At 31.3% G+C, this 15,687-nt stretch overlaps 1 protein-coding gene across 3 annotated transcripts in view; it reads left to right on the top strand.

The window, feature by feature from the left end:
- The window catches only part of LOC114334387 (interferon-inducible double-stranded RNA-dependent protein kinase activator A homolog), a 52,502-nt gene that overhangs the window by 9,432 nt on the left and 27,383 nt on the right, over nucleotides 1-15,687 (top strand). Inside the window, exons 1-2 of one of the 3 annotated variants that reach the window (XM_028284424.2) lie at nucleotides 657-810; nucleotides 978-1,331. In XM_028284424.2, coding sequence (XP_028140225.1) covers nucleotides 717-810; nucleotides 978-1,331 — 448 coding nt within the window. In that variant the 5' untranslated portion in view covers nucleotides 657-716. Of the gene's footprint in view, nucleotides 1-656; nucleotides 837-977; nucleotides 1,332-15,687 lie in introns of those variants that run through there. The other 2 variants (XM_050648226.1, XM_050648225.1) reach the window with 2 other exon arrangements.

The raw sequence follows: 15,687 nt of genomic DNA on the forward strand, positions 1-15,687 counted from the left end.
TGTGTACTTTATCTTAATTCTTCTGCTACCCTACGAATTTTTGTCTCTTATCTTTTTCATACTGTTTTAAAATGTTGTTAAACTCATTAAAAGAACTAAATAATTTTCCACACTCCATTATTAATTTAAAAACAAGCACTAAATAAATAAAAAATAAGAAATCTCTTTACTAATCAATATTAAAATGTAACACAACACGATTAGACAAATTCTAAACTCACTCTGACACTCGCGATATTCTCAAGTTAGCGTGTATGTAAAAAACCAGTAAATAACAATGCACGCTAAATAGTGACGTCACTGACTTGATGAAGTTTCGCGTGTACCTAACTTTTTAATTTGCGTACACGTTAGCGTGTACCTAGACACAGCGAAATGTTTATGCTCGCGTACTTGTAAATTGTACACGTCGTGTGAGTGCCCTGTTTTGCAATCGCAAACTCGTATACTTTCCAAGTAGGCGAATAATTCTGTACTTGCGAAGTAAACGAGTCGTTTGAGGCCGGCTTCGATGCGTATTCGCATCGAGTTTGCCTACGGTTCGTTTTGCGATCTCGCATCGAGTGTTCGTAATCCCGCCCCTGTACTTGCGAAGTACACGAGCCGTTTTGTCTTTGTCGTTTGAGTCCGGCTTTACATTTTTCGATTTTTCCCGCATAAACCAACTTTTTAATAGGGCTTTTCATCGATTGTCATTTGTTTCGAGCTGCTGTCATATGTTGTATAATCTGTGTATAATCTCATATCCTCCCTCGTCCCCGTCCTTCATTCATACTCATCATTTCATTCTGTCTGTCAGATTAACAAAAGGTGCGGTAGTTTACGTTTACTTACATGTAATATGATTTTTTACTTCAAAATAAATTTTAGTTAATCAGCTATTTAGAGACACAACTTAAATATTAATAGGTGTACTATATCTGATTAATTTGTAAAATAGCAAACGTTGATTTGTTCTTAATTTGTGTCGTTTTTAGGTAAAGTAAACAACAAAATGGGCAAAATGGCTAACAATAGGAAAACTCCAGTAATGGCACTTCAGGAACTAGCAGTAAAAAAAGGTTTTCCGGTTCCTCAATACGAAATAGTTGATAGTATTTTAGGTACTCATAACGATCGATTTGATTGTCGAGTAAAAGCATGTGGAATGGAAGCAGAGGGAACCGGCACTTCGAAACAAATCAGCAAACACGAGGCTGCATATAAACTCTTAAAATTACTCGAAGAGGGTGGTATTTATGACCCAAAGGAACTACCGGTTCAAGAATTTCAAGTCGAAGTTGCTGGTTTAGAAAATGGTAGTTCGGTAGAGGCACCTGTTAACTGGATAGGTAAATATGACTGTATTCATTTGAGGTGCTCAGAGCAACAGTGGCCTAACCCCCCAAAACGAAGTTTTTCCCATTTCAATTATGCTTATGGGATGGCGCTACAAATTATGTAGCGCCATTCAGCCAAATAGAGGTAGGTTGTGTAAATCCTTGTTAATCCGAAGATTTAATGTTGCTGCTTTTATCGATATATTAATCTAAAAATGCTCAATTTGTGGCTTAGGCCACTGTTGCTCTGAGCGCCTCATTTATATATTTATCCTCGGTTGATTAAAACTTATGATAATTATTCACCAAGTGGGTAAACTAGGGTGACCAAATCATAAACTTGAAAAACGGGACACAGGGTTTGGGGGTGATACCCTCCAGCTAAAGGGGAGCCTGAGGGGTCTCCATCGAGACTTAATAATTGAAACAGGCTGCTTTTAAGTACTTTCTACTTTTAACAACTTCACTGTCCAATGAATCATATATGATTCAAAGAGCGTGTTTGTTTATAACCCTAATCCGTACGTTTATGAATCAAATGTGATTCAAGAGTAGATCTTATTTTGTAGGCATTTTTAAAATTGATCATGATGATAGTCATCACACATAAATACATGAGTGTGTTATAATAATCATCAAGTGTGAAAAAAAAATGGTAAAATATTAGATATTATGACTCTTAGTTATACAGTAAAACCTCCGTTAACCGAAATAATTGGGGGGAAGGCAGTTTCGGATAACAAAAATTTCGGTTAAAAATAGCATTGTTTTTTGTATTCTTCTTGTATAAAAATACATAGTATTCTTGGTCAGTTGGTATTAAAAACACTATGAGGTGATTTCGTAATATGTTTAATATTAATTGTAATCTTTAGTTGTATGAAAGCAATGTTGACAAATTAACATCAAATTGTTTCCGTTTTAGGATAAAAATTTACTTTTATTGATGAAATTATTGAAACTGTCAGCCGTTTCGGTTAAATGATGTTTCAGTTAAAAAGGTTTCGGTTAACAGAGGTTTTACTGTATTTATATTATACCAGTAGGAGTAGGGTAAAATAACAACACAAAAATGTTTATTGGGTAGGTTTATATTTAAAATAATAGGGATGTTCACAAAAAATTTAATACTCATTTTAAACATGTAAAACGATTAAGAAACACCCTAGGAATAATTATTTATTTATTTATTTACGGGCAAGCCCAATTCAGAAAATATTATTACAAAAAAAAATATTACAAAGACAACAGCAAAACCATAAACAGTGTCAACACAAAGAACAAACATTATAATATGTATTGGATAACAAAGCTAATAAGTTAAAGGAAAAAAAAAGAACATAACGATATAAAAAACAAACAAAGTTTAGGCTTAAAAAATTGCTGATAGAAATTATATCACTAACATTGTATGTACAACAAATGGTTTTTAAATATATCCAAGGAATTGCAGAATATATTAAGTCAGTTAGAGAATTCGCAAGTCTAAGTGTTCGTGGTAAAAAATTGTTGTAAGTATAGTTATATCTATGAAAGCTTACGTGAAAAGTTTGAGTTTGTCTTGTTGACCGAGTAAGTACAAAAAGACCAATTTTTGACAGAAGATCGGGACAGCTACTATTACCATTAATAATGTTGAATAAGATTGTCAGATCTTTTCTTTTTCTATGGGTTTCTAATGAAGTAATATTCAATAATAATTCAATATCTGTGTAGCTACGATATATTTGTTGTTTAAAAGCTACGTATCTGAGAAAGGTATGCTGAACTCTATCAAGTTTATTTTTATGAACTAGATAATATGGAGACCACACAGAAGAACAAAAATCAAGATGAGATCTAACAAGTGAGCAATATAAAATTTTCATTGAATTTATATCTGTGAAATCACGAGATGTTCTTTTAATGAAACCAAGCATTTTCATAGACTTTTGGGCAACGGTACTAACGTGACGTTAGCTGATGTGATGTGAAGCTGAGTGAAGTGTCTAATATTATGCCTAGGTCTCTGATTTGTGTGCATGATTGCAATGCTTGATCGTTAATAGTATAGTCATGTGTTAGTAAATGATGATTCCTACAGAAACGCATAATATAACACTTGCCAACATTTAATTCCATGCCATTAAGAGAGCACCACTAGGATAATTTATTAATATCTGATTGTAGTCCAAGAATATCATCATGAGATCTTATTATTGTAAAGCACTTAAGGTCATCAGCGAAAAGGAGAGCTTTTGTATGGGAAAAATAAGTGGTAATATCATTTATGAATAGATTAAATAGTAGCGGTCCCAGGTGTGAACCTTGAGGAACACCTGAAGTTACAGGAAAAATGTTAGAATAACAGTGATTTACTCTAACCATTTGAGTTCTGTTTTCTAAATAACTACATAACCAGCTAAATACCAGACCATCAATACCATAAGAACGTAATTTATGTAATAGAAGGTCATGGTTTATCTTATCAAACGCTTTAGAGAAGTCAGTGTACACTGAATCAACCTGCAAGCCTTCCTCCAGGGCTTCAGATAGGTAGACAGTATAACTGAGTAGACTTAGCTCAGCAGTTTTACCGCAAGAAAACCCAAACTGTGAGTTAGTAATAACACTAGAGCAGTCGTAAGTAAGAAATTCAGTTATAATGCTTTCAAATACTTTAGGGATAGTGCTTAGAATAGATATGGGGTGATAGTTCTTAATATCAGATTTAACACCTGATTAATAAATATGAGTTACGTAAGATTGTTTCCAGAAATTGGGGAATTCACCAGAATCGAGAGAGGCATTGAAAATATGATAAAGTGGTCTAGATAGTATAAAGCTGCATTCTTTTAGAATAATAGGAGGAATCCCATCGGGTCCAGGTCCCTTATTAATATTCAGTTGTGACAATCTCTCATATATTTTTGATATTTGAATGTGGTAGGAAGATACACTAACGTTGAAGTGGATTTGGTTATGGTAATAATTTAGTCTTTGGTTAGTATACACAGACGAAAAATGATTGGCAAATAAATTATGATATATCATTTCCATGAGAGGCAATAGAATCGTTTAGTTTCATTGTGTCAGGTATTATGTTGTTTTCTCTTTTGCTATTAACGAATTTCCAAAATGACTTAACATTAAATTTAATGGAGTTTTCAGTTTCATTAATATAATTAGTATAGCAATCCCTTGTTAAAAGTTTACATTGGGCTCTAATGCCTGGTTGCACCAACAGATCTTAAGCTCTACTTAGCTAAGCTCTACTCATAAATAGGGCCTCCTTGAGTATCACTTCCGTTGCACCATAATTTTAGATTCTTACCTTATTATCAATTATATCTATTATTATATTATGGTATTCTTATTGTAATATATTATAATTATATTATATTAATTCTTATGATATTCTCGACTTAAGCTTAAGATCTGTTGGTGCAACCGGGCATTAGTCTACTAAATCCTACATAGCTTTCTGGTGATCTGGTAGCTTTTGAATATAATTGTCTGAAATATTAAGAAAATTAAAAAGGCCTGTCTATGAAAAAACTTCATTAGAAATCTCATATTATTTTAAATTTCAAGAAAATGCTTCTGACATCACTAGTTGTATACTCCAGCGCGTGCCATGTCCACACACTGTTATTCTTAGGTACCTGTTTGACATAAGTTCAGGTCATTTTATTTTGTATTTTGTTCTCTTATCAGGGATAACGTGGAGTTTTATTGTGATTTTTTTTTAGTTTAAAGAGGATAGATTGTTTCAAAGGACATATTTTGGGTAGTACAAATAAATAAATAAAATGAAAGGTTTTAAAATAGCTGATTCTCTTAACCTACCTACTGTACATGTAACAATGGTGTCTGATTTCTTGTCATCTTGTAAAGAAATAAATCAACCACAGAGTAGTGGAATGTTTTTTTTAATAAGGTACAACAGGGGTGAAAAAAAAAAGATAAAATTTAGTGTGATTTCTAATTTTAAATATTTCATTCAAAGGAAACTTTTTGTTTATTCTAACGGACTTTCGGTCCTCAGTACTAATGTAATCCTTAATGTTGCGTTCAAGTTCTTTAAAAATATTTATTAGTTTTCTCAGGATTCAAAAAAATTAATGCATTTAAATAGAATTTGCCCCAGATTTTGCCCTACTAATTTAAATGATGTCTAGTTTATGCTGAGGCCACAGCAACGTCTAATGCTGTTAATTAACGCATTATTTGCCATCTCTGTAATGCAAATAATGCGTTAATTAATGGTATTAGACATTACTGTGGCCCCAGCATTATAGTCTGTCAGTAATAAATAGGTACTTTATTACTATGTTATGGACACCAAGTCTTTTAAACCTCCAGATAAATTAAAAGATCATAAACTAGGTACTTTTTATTTTTGTAAAAAATTTTCTTGCTAACCCATTTCGTTGTCTGGATATTTAGAAACAGATATTTAGGAAGTCTAAAATACAAGTTTTCGACTGTAGGTATTAAGAATTTTTATAATTTATTTTTTTATAACCTAGCCTAGCTAACTTAAATCTAAAACATATCATAGAATTGGGTAAAAATGAGTACTAATTTAAAAACTCATTTATTTATAGTCCAGGGCGCATCTGTTTTGAGATGGACGTTGAGAGGTGACTCAAATTTTTTTGCAGAAATTGCTTGAAAATAACTCAAATAATATTTGAGTTATCCTCCCACTCAAATGGTCCGGAACATTGTTTAAATAATTAAAATGCCAGAATATGAAGGAAAAATTCGATTTTTTTATTGGTTTTTTGATTATAACTTTAAAACTTTTCATTTCTGAGAAAAGTTGTACTGATATAAAAGTTGCGTAATTAAATTTCCTACAATAAAGAATTGGTTAAAAATTAAAAATATAGTCACCCTTGTTGCAAAATAGCAATAATTGCGAAAAAAAAATGTACAAAAACAAGTATTCGCATTTTACGTTTTTCAACCATTATGCTACACTTACGACCTTCATATGCTACACTTAAGACCCAGAAAAACTTTATGATATAGTAAAATAGCACTGTAAATTTCATTAAGATCGGTTCAATAGATGTTGCAAAATAAATTTTGCAATCCAGCTTTCGCAAAAAAAAATCATTTTTTTTTAAATATTGCAGGACTGAAACTAAAGCAGATAGCAAGTTGAATTTTTTTTTTGCTTATAGAAGTGTACTGTACCTTTCATTTGCAATTTGCAAAATTAAAATCGATGAATTACCACGGCGTCAGGAAATTTTTTAAATAAACATTAATTTTTGGTGCTACACGCAGGACAGCGTTGTTCGATTCACACAAGTTGATTTCCACCAAAATTTCTTCCAATCTTTATCTAATATATTATTTTCTTATTCTATATTTTGTTGTATTTTATTATTTTAATTCCACAAAAATCAAACTAATTTTATTTTATTGTTTGTGAAGTATTGTTTAAACAATTGCATATGTTTAAAAATAATAAACTTTTATTCTCTCTCTAGGTTAGAATATATGAACAAAGAAAGTTTTTGCTAAAAAAAGTGTTATTTCAAAGGATGGAGTATGTGTTTTTATTTTGCAATAAACAAATTTATTTATTTATAATAATAATAGTCTCCCGTTTTTATACCGCTCACGTGGCTTTGGGAGTATAGCAGGGTAGTCTGCTATATCTAGGGCCTACGGTATACAAGGAAGGTAACAGGGCCAGTGCTACGCTTCAACCGCCTATTATTACCCCTGGTTTTACCCAAGGTACTCATTTTATTCAGGCTGAGTCGACCTGGGGCCTATAAACATTTTAAAAATGTCTAGTTGTTCTTGCCGGCGGTAGGATTTGAACTCCGGACCACCGGCACGCTAGCCTAGCACACTACCACTCGGCTACGCCGGCCCATTTATTTATTTATATCGAAATGTAATAAAAATTAAAATGTATCAATCATTATCAAAGGTCATTGTAATGCCCAATCAGAGCAAACTATCCTCTGTCCTGCGTGTAGCACCAATAATTAATGTCCATTTAAAAAAATTCCTAATGCCGTGGTAGTTAATCGATTATAGTTTTGCAAATTGCAAACGAATTTATTTTACTTTATTTTCAGTCCTGTAATATTTTGAAAAAATGAATTTTTCTTACGAAAGCTGGATTGCAAAATATATTGAACCGATCTTAATGAAATTTACAGTATTATTTTACTGTATCATAAAGTTTTTCTGGGTGAAATATAAAGGTCATAAGTATAGCATAAATTCTTGAAAAACATAAAATGCGAATACTTGTTTTTGTATGGTTTTTTCGCAATTATTGCTATTTTGCAGCAAGGGTGACTATTTTTTAAATTCGTAACCAATTCTATATTGTAGGAAATTTAATTACACAACTTTTATATCAGTACAACTTTTCTCAGAAATGAATACATTTAAATTTATAATCAAAAAACCAAGAAAAAAATCGAATTTTTCCTTCATTTTTTGACATTTTGATTATTTAAACAATGTTCCGGACCTTTTTGAGCGGGAGGATAACTCACATATTATTATTTGAGTTATTTTCAAGCAATTTCTGCAAAAAAAAATTGAGTCACCTCTCAACGTCCAAATGTACTAATATTTTTACAGATGCGTCCTGGTCTATTAGGAAAAGTTCCATAACTTACAATAAAGAAGTGATCTTCGCAAGAGAAAAGTTTGGTTTTTATTGATACATACTTCTTTTTTACGTTTCTTTTTACGATTTAAATTAGCTGGAATTGTAATAAAAATCTTGTCACAATTGTTTTTAGAGGTATTTACACACCAAGGAACAAAACGCCACTTATTTGGTTTCATTTTTACTAATTCAATACGTAAAGAACTGCACACATTCAAATACACTTCGTAAATAAGTACACAAAACTAGTCGTCGAACAAAGACGATACGACTGCTGATGTCACAGACTGTAGTCTCGCCGCAGGTTAGCGTTTTTCTAGCCTCCAAGAAAATCAACATTATGAACTCATTTATCTTAAAAAATATACATTTTAAAACAGTTTTATGATTGCTACGTTTTTATATACCTTATAATCTATTGAATTTAACCATATTTAAAAATTAGTGAACATCCCTATTGCCTTTTATATAGAAATAAGAATACAAAATAATTTATGAGGCATAATATGAAATAATTCTTTTTTTGCACACCCTCATGAATCATCATACCATTCCACATTTATTTATTTATTAACGGCATCCATTTACAGTGTTAACAAAGCTACAGCTTAACAATAAATGTTTAAAATATCAAGCAGCTCTGGGCTCTGATTCTAATTCAAATTTTGACTCAAAACAGGGGCGGGATTACGAACACTCGATGCGAGATCGCAAAACGAACCGTAGGTAAACTCAATGCGAATACGTATCGAAACCAAAAAGTGATTACGAACTGGGTTCGAGTCCAGGGTTGTTTTGTTTTAAACATTTTGTTTTAAACATGTTTAAAACACTTAAATTAAACAAGCGTTTTTTTCATTTTTTTTTGTGAATAATACATAAATATGAAAAAAATCTTATACATAATATATTATTATACAGACTTTGTAACAAATATATTTTTATTTATTAATAATGGGAACACAATTATATAATTAAGCTCTTTAAAAATTGAAACTAACTTAGCAGCTTTGACATTGCCTAGCCGGTTACATAGTTTGGAATTGACTAAAGCGTATGATGAGAAGAGTTTTTTTTATGTTGTATGACCATAGAACGCCACCATGCAAATGGTTGTACATTAGATGTTTAGACAATAGAGAGTTAGCAAGTAACCCTAGGAGAATACGGTAACGCTATTTTACTGTATACTTTACATGTTATTTATAACGTTACCGTATTCTCATAGAGTTACTTGATAACTCTCGAATATATGGATTAAAGGGTACACACTTTGCCTGGTAATTAATAATAATTGGCAATGCTTCTGAATGTGAAGTGAAGTTTCTATATATTCCATACCAGTTTTTATTTGCTCTTGACTAAATTTATTTCCACTAAAGCGATGAGCAAGCAAACTTGTCAAGAAATGAGTCAGGATCAAAGCCATTTTCATAAGCTCCTTGACTTTATTCGTATCGTTTACCAAAAATTCGCCATTTGCGTGTTCAGTCTCGAATGTTTCCAGATGTTTCCAGTCATATCTCTGTAGCCTCTCATTTAGTGCAAGTATTTGTTTGGACTTTGTCCCTGCACTGTAATATACTTTAATTTTTATAAATACCTAGTCTTTGGCATTTGCCTTTAACTTTGTATCATTTACAAGCTTTGTTACATCTTTATCAATACTTATTCTAAAAAATCCACAAGGAAAAGAAAATGTTTTTCCTGTAGTTGGCTGTATACCATCAATCACAAAATTGGAAAAAAATCCTTTGTAAAAGGTATAAAAGTTTTTTTTATTAAAATCCCTTAAAAGGGCTACATCACAACAAAACGTTTTCGATTTTTATAAAAAATCATCATCAGTGTTAGATAAACTGGATGCTAGCTGAGCCACAAAATAAAAATATCCGGGTAAAAACCCTTTACATGTAATATAGATGCCTTAAAAGTGCATACTTCAATAAAAAGCCCTGTGATGGTCACATGGCAACCAGGATAATGCCCTGAGGTAATGTATTGAAATTCCCCAACACGTGGGATTTCTCATTTCGCATTCAGTTGCCATTAAGTCATTGAAATGTAAACAACTCAATTTGAATCCTATGTGTTGGGAAATTTCAATACATTACCTCAGGGCATTATCCTGGTTGCCATGTGATGTAGCCCTATTAAGGGATTTTAATAAGAAAAGAAAAAAAATTTACCCCTTTTACAAAGGATTTTTTTCCAATTTTTTTAATACTTATTCTATTGTTTAGAGCAAATGTGAAATAATATTGGCCAGTTTTTCAACTAACTTATATTCGAAGACAGTCGTTCGGTGCGGACGTGTTTATATTCGCTCTCAATTTACGGCGATATTCTCAGTCTAAGCCAAGCCGCACACCAAAGAAACATGAAACGAAAAACATGAAACATGAAACGAAAAACATGTTTCATGAAAAGAAAACACTGCTAAAAAAATCTCAAAGTCCGCCTACTAATGAAACGAGTGTGATTCATGCTCATGACACATTTTTATTTTCGGAGAGTCTCATAAATGGCCGGATATATATTTGTTTAGCAGTGGTTTATTTCCATGAAACGTAATTTACGTTTCATGTTTCTTTGATGTGCGGCCGGGCTTACCGTAAACGATATTGTTTAAATTTTCACTACAGCAGAGTATTGTTTTAAAGTATTAGTTGGTGTAGTTTTTCTGTTTGCATATGGATTTTGAATGTGAGTAATTAATTCATAAATTTGATGGTTATAATTCTATTTCATGTCAGAAATCAAATACACTAATTACTGTAAAAAGTTTCGTCTAGTTTTTACTTAATAGACTATTAATCGTTTCTGGTTAAACGATGTCAATCTGTGTACTTTGTACTAAAGGAGTCACGGGCAAATCACCTGGTCTGAAATGTTGTGGTGGTTGTCAGAAATTCTATCACGCTAAGTGTGTTGGTTTAACTAAATCGGATGTCTCACGCTTTCAGACACCAGGTTTATCTTGGACGTGTACTAATTGCAGAGGGATAGTTGATAAAAGGCGTTCCGTCATTGTTGCTGATGAAGATTCTGATGACTTTCCTTTAGAAGAAACCTCCTCGTCACAAGCGTTGAAAGTTTTGCATAGTATTCAGAAGGATATGGCATCAATGAACATTAAATACGGAGATTTGTTGCAGTCTGTTAATTTTTGCAGCAATTCAATTACAACTTTTGAAAATACTATTTCTACTCTTACTAACAAGATTAAGGAAATTGAAAAGTTGACAAAAGAAAATTTAAATTTAAGGGATGAGGTCAAGTTTTTAAATTCTCGAGTGGATACACTTGAGCAACAGTTAAGAGCCAATGATGTTGAGATATGCGGAGTTCCTTTTAAAGATAACGAGAATGTTTTAAAAATAGTTTCCGAAATTGATTCGGCTATCGATCTCCCTATAACCGAAGGTGATGTTGACTCTTTTTACCGTTCCTCAACTTTTCGTACAGATCTACCTAAGCCTATTATTGTAAAATTTTCTAAAAAAATTAAAAAGGATGCATTTCTGGCTGCCGCAAAAGCAAAACGTCGTCAAAATGGTAGTTTTAGGGGATTGAAAATAGCAAATATATCTGACCAATTATATGTTAATGAACACTTGACCCCTAAAAATAAAAAACTTCTACGAGATACGAAACTAGCTGCGAAATCAAAACAATACAAATATATTTGGACAAGAAATTGCGTCATATTTGTGCGAAAGGATGATAGATCCCGAATTATAAAAATTTCATGCGATGGGGATATCGAGAAGTTGGATTAAACTACATATTTATTTTTTTGACATTGTTTTTTGTATTTTTTTTATGGATATGGCTGGTGTTTCTAATCTGTCTTTTTTGTATCAAAATGTTAGAGGATTAAATTCAAAAGTTAGCATTGTATTTCGCAATATTCTTAATTGTGAACAAAACATAATTTGTTTAACGGAAACGTGGCTGAATACATCAATTTTAAGTGAAGAAATTTTTTCTTGTTATAAAGTGTATAGACGGGATAGGGAGACAAGTTCTTCTAGCAAACTTACGGGAGGAGGTGTTCTTACAGCTGTGTCCGAGGAACTTACTAGATGTTCCGAGGAGTCTTGGTGTTCTGAAGCAGAAGATGTTTGGGTCACCATCACTCCTCGGAATAAACAAAAAGTACACATAGGTTGTGTTTACATACCTCCCAGAGACATGGCTGTATTAAATTTTTTTTGTAATAAGCTTGTTGATATCTACCTAAATAATATTAATGATATTTTTGTCATTTGTGGAGACTTTAATCTCCCTGAAATTAAATGGTTACTATATGGGAATGACCACTGCAAACCAAGTAATTATAATGATCCTAGATCAAGCTTATTAGTTGACACCATGTCTTTGGTTGGTATGGTTCAGTACAACCCAAATGTCAATAAATCAGGTAATACTTTAGACCTTATATTTAACAATAGTTTTTTTATAAAAAATGTATGTTTGTCTACGAATCCACTAGTTCCCGAGGGTAAATATCACAATACTTTAGAGTTTGATGTAGATATTCCTTTTAATATTTGCACTAGGGTTTTAAACCAATCTCGAAGAAATTTTAAACTCTCGAATTTTAATGAAATTAACCGTCTTTTATATGCAGTTGATTGGAAAACTAAATTTAAGTTAAATGATATAAATGAAGCTGTAAATTTGTTTTATAATATTATTGATAAAATCATTGATTTGCATGTACCTACATATCCTAATTACTATAAAAGATACCCTCTTTGGTTCTCTACTTCTACAATAAAAGTTATTAAAGAAAAGCTTAAATTTCATAGTCGATGGAAAAAATACAACAATAATTTAGAATATTTAACCTTCAAAATTTTACGGGTCAGATCTAAATTCTTAATAAATGAAGATTATAAAAAATATTTAACTAACGTTGAAACCAATATTACTGAAAATCCTAAATACTTCTGGCAATTTGTAAAAAATAAGAGAAATTCTAATAGTTTTCCAAACAGTTTGCTTACTGCTCAGGGCTCTACTACTGACGTACAGAAAATTTGTAACGTATTTTCTGATTACTTTGCTTCTGTTTTTGTACCTAGTAATGTTAGCAATTTTGGTAATATTTACACTAACACGCCTTTAAATATCTGTAAATATACTATTACTCGCGAAATTATTGAAAATAAACTTGAAAATTTACCTCATAAAGGGCCTGGACCAGATGAGCTACCTACTGATTTTATTAAAAACTGTAAACAATCTCTAACAGAACCTTTATTTCTGTTGTTTAATAAATCACTTAATGCCGGTCAATTTCCTGATAAATGGAAGAATGCTTTTATTATTCCAATTCATAAATCCGGAAATAAAAGCAAAGTTGAAAATTACAGACCTATTTCTAAGTTAAATATTTTTAGTAAGGTATTTGAAAGTATAATTTCTGATTTTCTTTATTATGACGTAAAAAACCTACTTAATATTGAACAACATGGCTTTATGAAAAAACGTTCAGTCGATACAAACTTGTTCTTATACATTGAATACATACTTCAAAGTCTAAATGAGAGAAAAAGCGTTGATTCAGTTTATACTGATTTCAGTAAAGCTTTCGATAAAATCGATCATTCGATTCTTGTTTTGAAACTATCTGAAATCGGTATACATGGTAATTTATTAAGATGGTTTGACTCATACGTCAGAAATAGATCACAACAAGTAACTTTAGGAGCTTTTAAATCCAATGCTGTGATCACTACGTCAGGAGTGCCTCAGGGGTCCCATTTAGGTCCTTTACTTTTTAATTTATATGTTAATGATATATCTGCCTGTTTTAAATTTGCTAAATTTATTATGTATGCCGACGATTTAAAGATATATCACTGTATTTCATGTCCTAATGATAGAATTCAATTTCAAGAAGACTTAAACAATTTATCTGATTATTGTGTAAGAAATAACCTGTTTTTAAATGTTTCAAAATGTAATTATATACATTTTTCTCGCAGCAGTCCTGACTTAAACTATAACACATATGAAATTTCTAACTGTGTATTGCATGCAGTAGAAAGCGTTAAGGATCTTGGTATACTTTTGGACCGTAAGCTACTCTTTGATCAACATATCTCTAATATTACTAGAAAAGCCTGTAAGCAGTTGGGCTTCATATATAGAACTTGTTTTGAGTTACAAAGCCCTTTTACCATTAGAACGTTATATATGGCATATGTCAATAGTATTTTAATGTTTGGTTCTATTATTTGGAATCCGCGTTATTCGGTATACATCTCTAAAGTAGAATCCATTCAAAATAAGTTTATTTCCTATTGTAAAAGGAAATTTTATCCTGATAGTGATAGACAACGCATTCGCTCTAATTTAAAAATAATTTCTCTTGAGCATAGTAGACAAATTGTGGATGTCTTATTTGTTCACAAGGTCCTAAATAATAATGTAGATTGTATTGACCTTATAATTTCCTGAAAATTCGTACTCCAATCCACACTACTAGAAATAATTATACTTTTGTTACGGACCAAGCATGCACAAATTACTTTTTAAATTCACCTGCTCATAGAATGACAAATACTTATAATAAATTGTCTAGTGTTGTGGATATTGATATCTTCTTTCATAAAGCGGATATGATTAAAAAACTATTGAAGAATCACTTTCTTGAAACTTAGTCTTTTGGTGTATTCAGTCTTGTTATCGCTTATTTTCTCTTTTTTTTTTCTTCTCTTTTGTTCATACATATTATATCATTTTCTGTATTTATGTTCTTACTTCAATGAATATTTTTACTTTTAGTTTGTAGTTATATATCAGTTTGTAAAATTGTAAATGTATCTGAAATTCTGTAGTGGATACTTTTATGGGTTTGTCCTGTCTGTATCCCAAATAAAATAAAAATAAAAAAATAAAAAAAACTTTCTAAGCATTCCGATAAAGTATTCCAACGAACATCCTAATGCAATACAAGAGCAGAATCACCAGCTTCTCGGAATTTTGCGCTAGCAAAATGTACATTTCTGAAATATTTGCAATTTTTTGACGCTGTTCTTTATTCCTGGCACTTCTATATTGTGGGCAAGTAAGTTCATAATATGGGCTGAACAGCCATAAGTTATTATATCTATCTGTGCTGCCTAATTCCTCAAACAGATCCTTCTCATTTTAAGAAATATGATTTAAACAATGTTTTTTTCTACGTTTTATTTGTTTAAAACACGTAATATAAAAAAGAAAAATAAAACATGTTTAAAACAAAAAAAACCGTTTAAAACAAAAAAAAACGTTTGTTTTGTATAAAATAAAAAAAAACATGTTTTTTTTCAACCCTGGGTTCGAGTAGACTGTCAGAAAATGACCGGCAACCATCGTATTTTTGAACCTACGGGATGATATTTCGAACAAATAGAATGATTTTGCACTGCACGTTATATTTATGCCAAGGAATTTCTCTCGTTAACCTCAATTATTATAGAACATAAAATAAACTTTTTATTATTTACTTATTATAAACATTTATTTTATATTCTAAGGAGGATTCAGTGATAACGTATACCTAGATATATAAATATATGATTTTCGAACTTGAGTATAATTTGAGAATAATTATGATTGTTTACCGTTCTTAAAGATTAAATGGCAAGGGAAAGATGGGAGACGTTATATAAAAATATTACTAAAGTTCGTAACGGTCACTGCTACCTACCTATTCCCTTCATCGAATTCTGT

The sequence above is a fragment of the Diabrotica virgifera genome, chromosome 4 (assembly GCF_917563875.1).
Source record: "Diabrotica virgifera virgifera chromosome 4, PGI_DIABVI_V3a".
NCBI lineage: Eukaryota > Metazoa > Arthropoda > Insecta > Coleoptera > Chrysomelidae > Diabrotica > Diabrotica virgifera.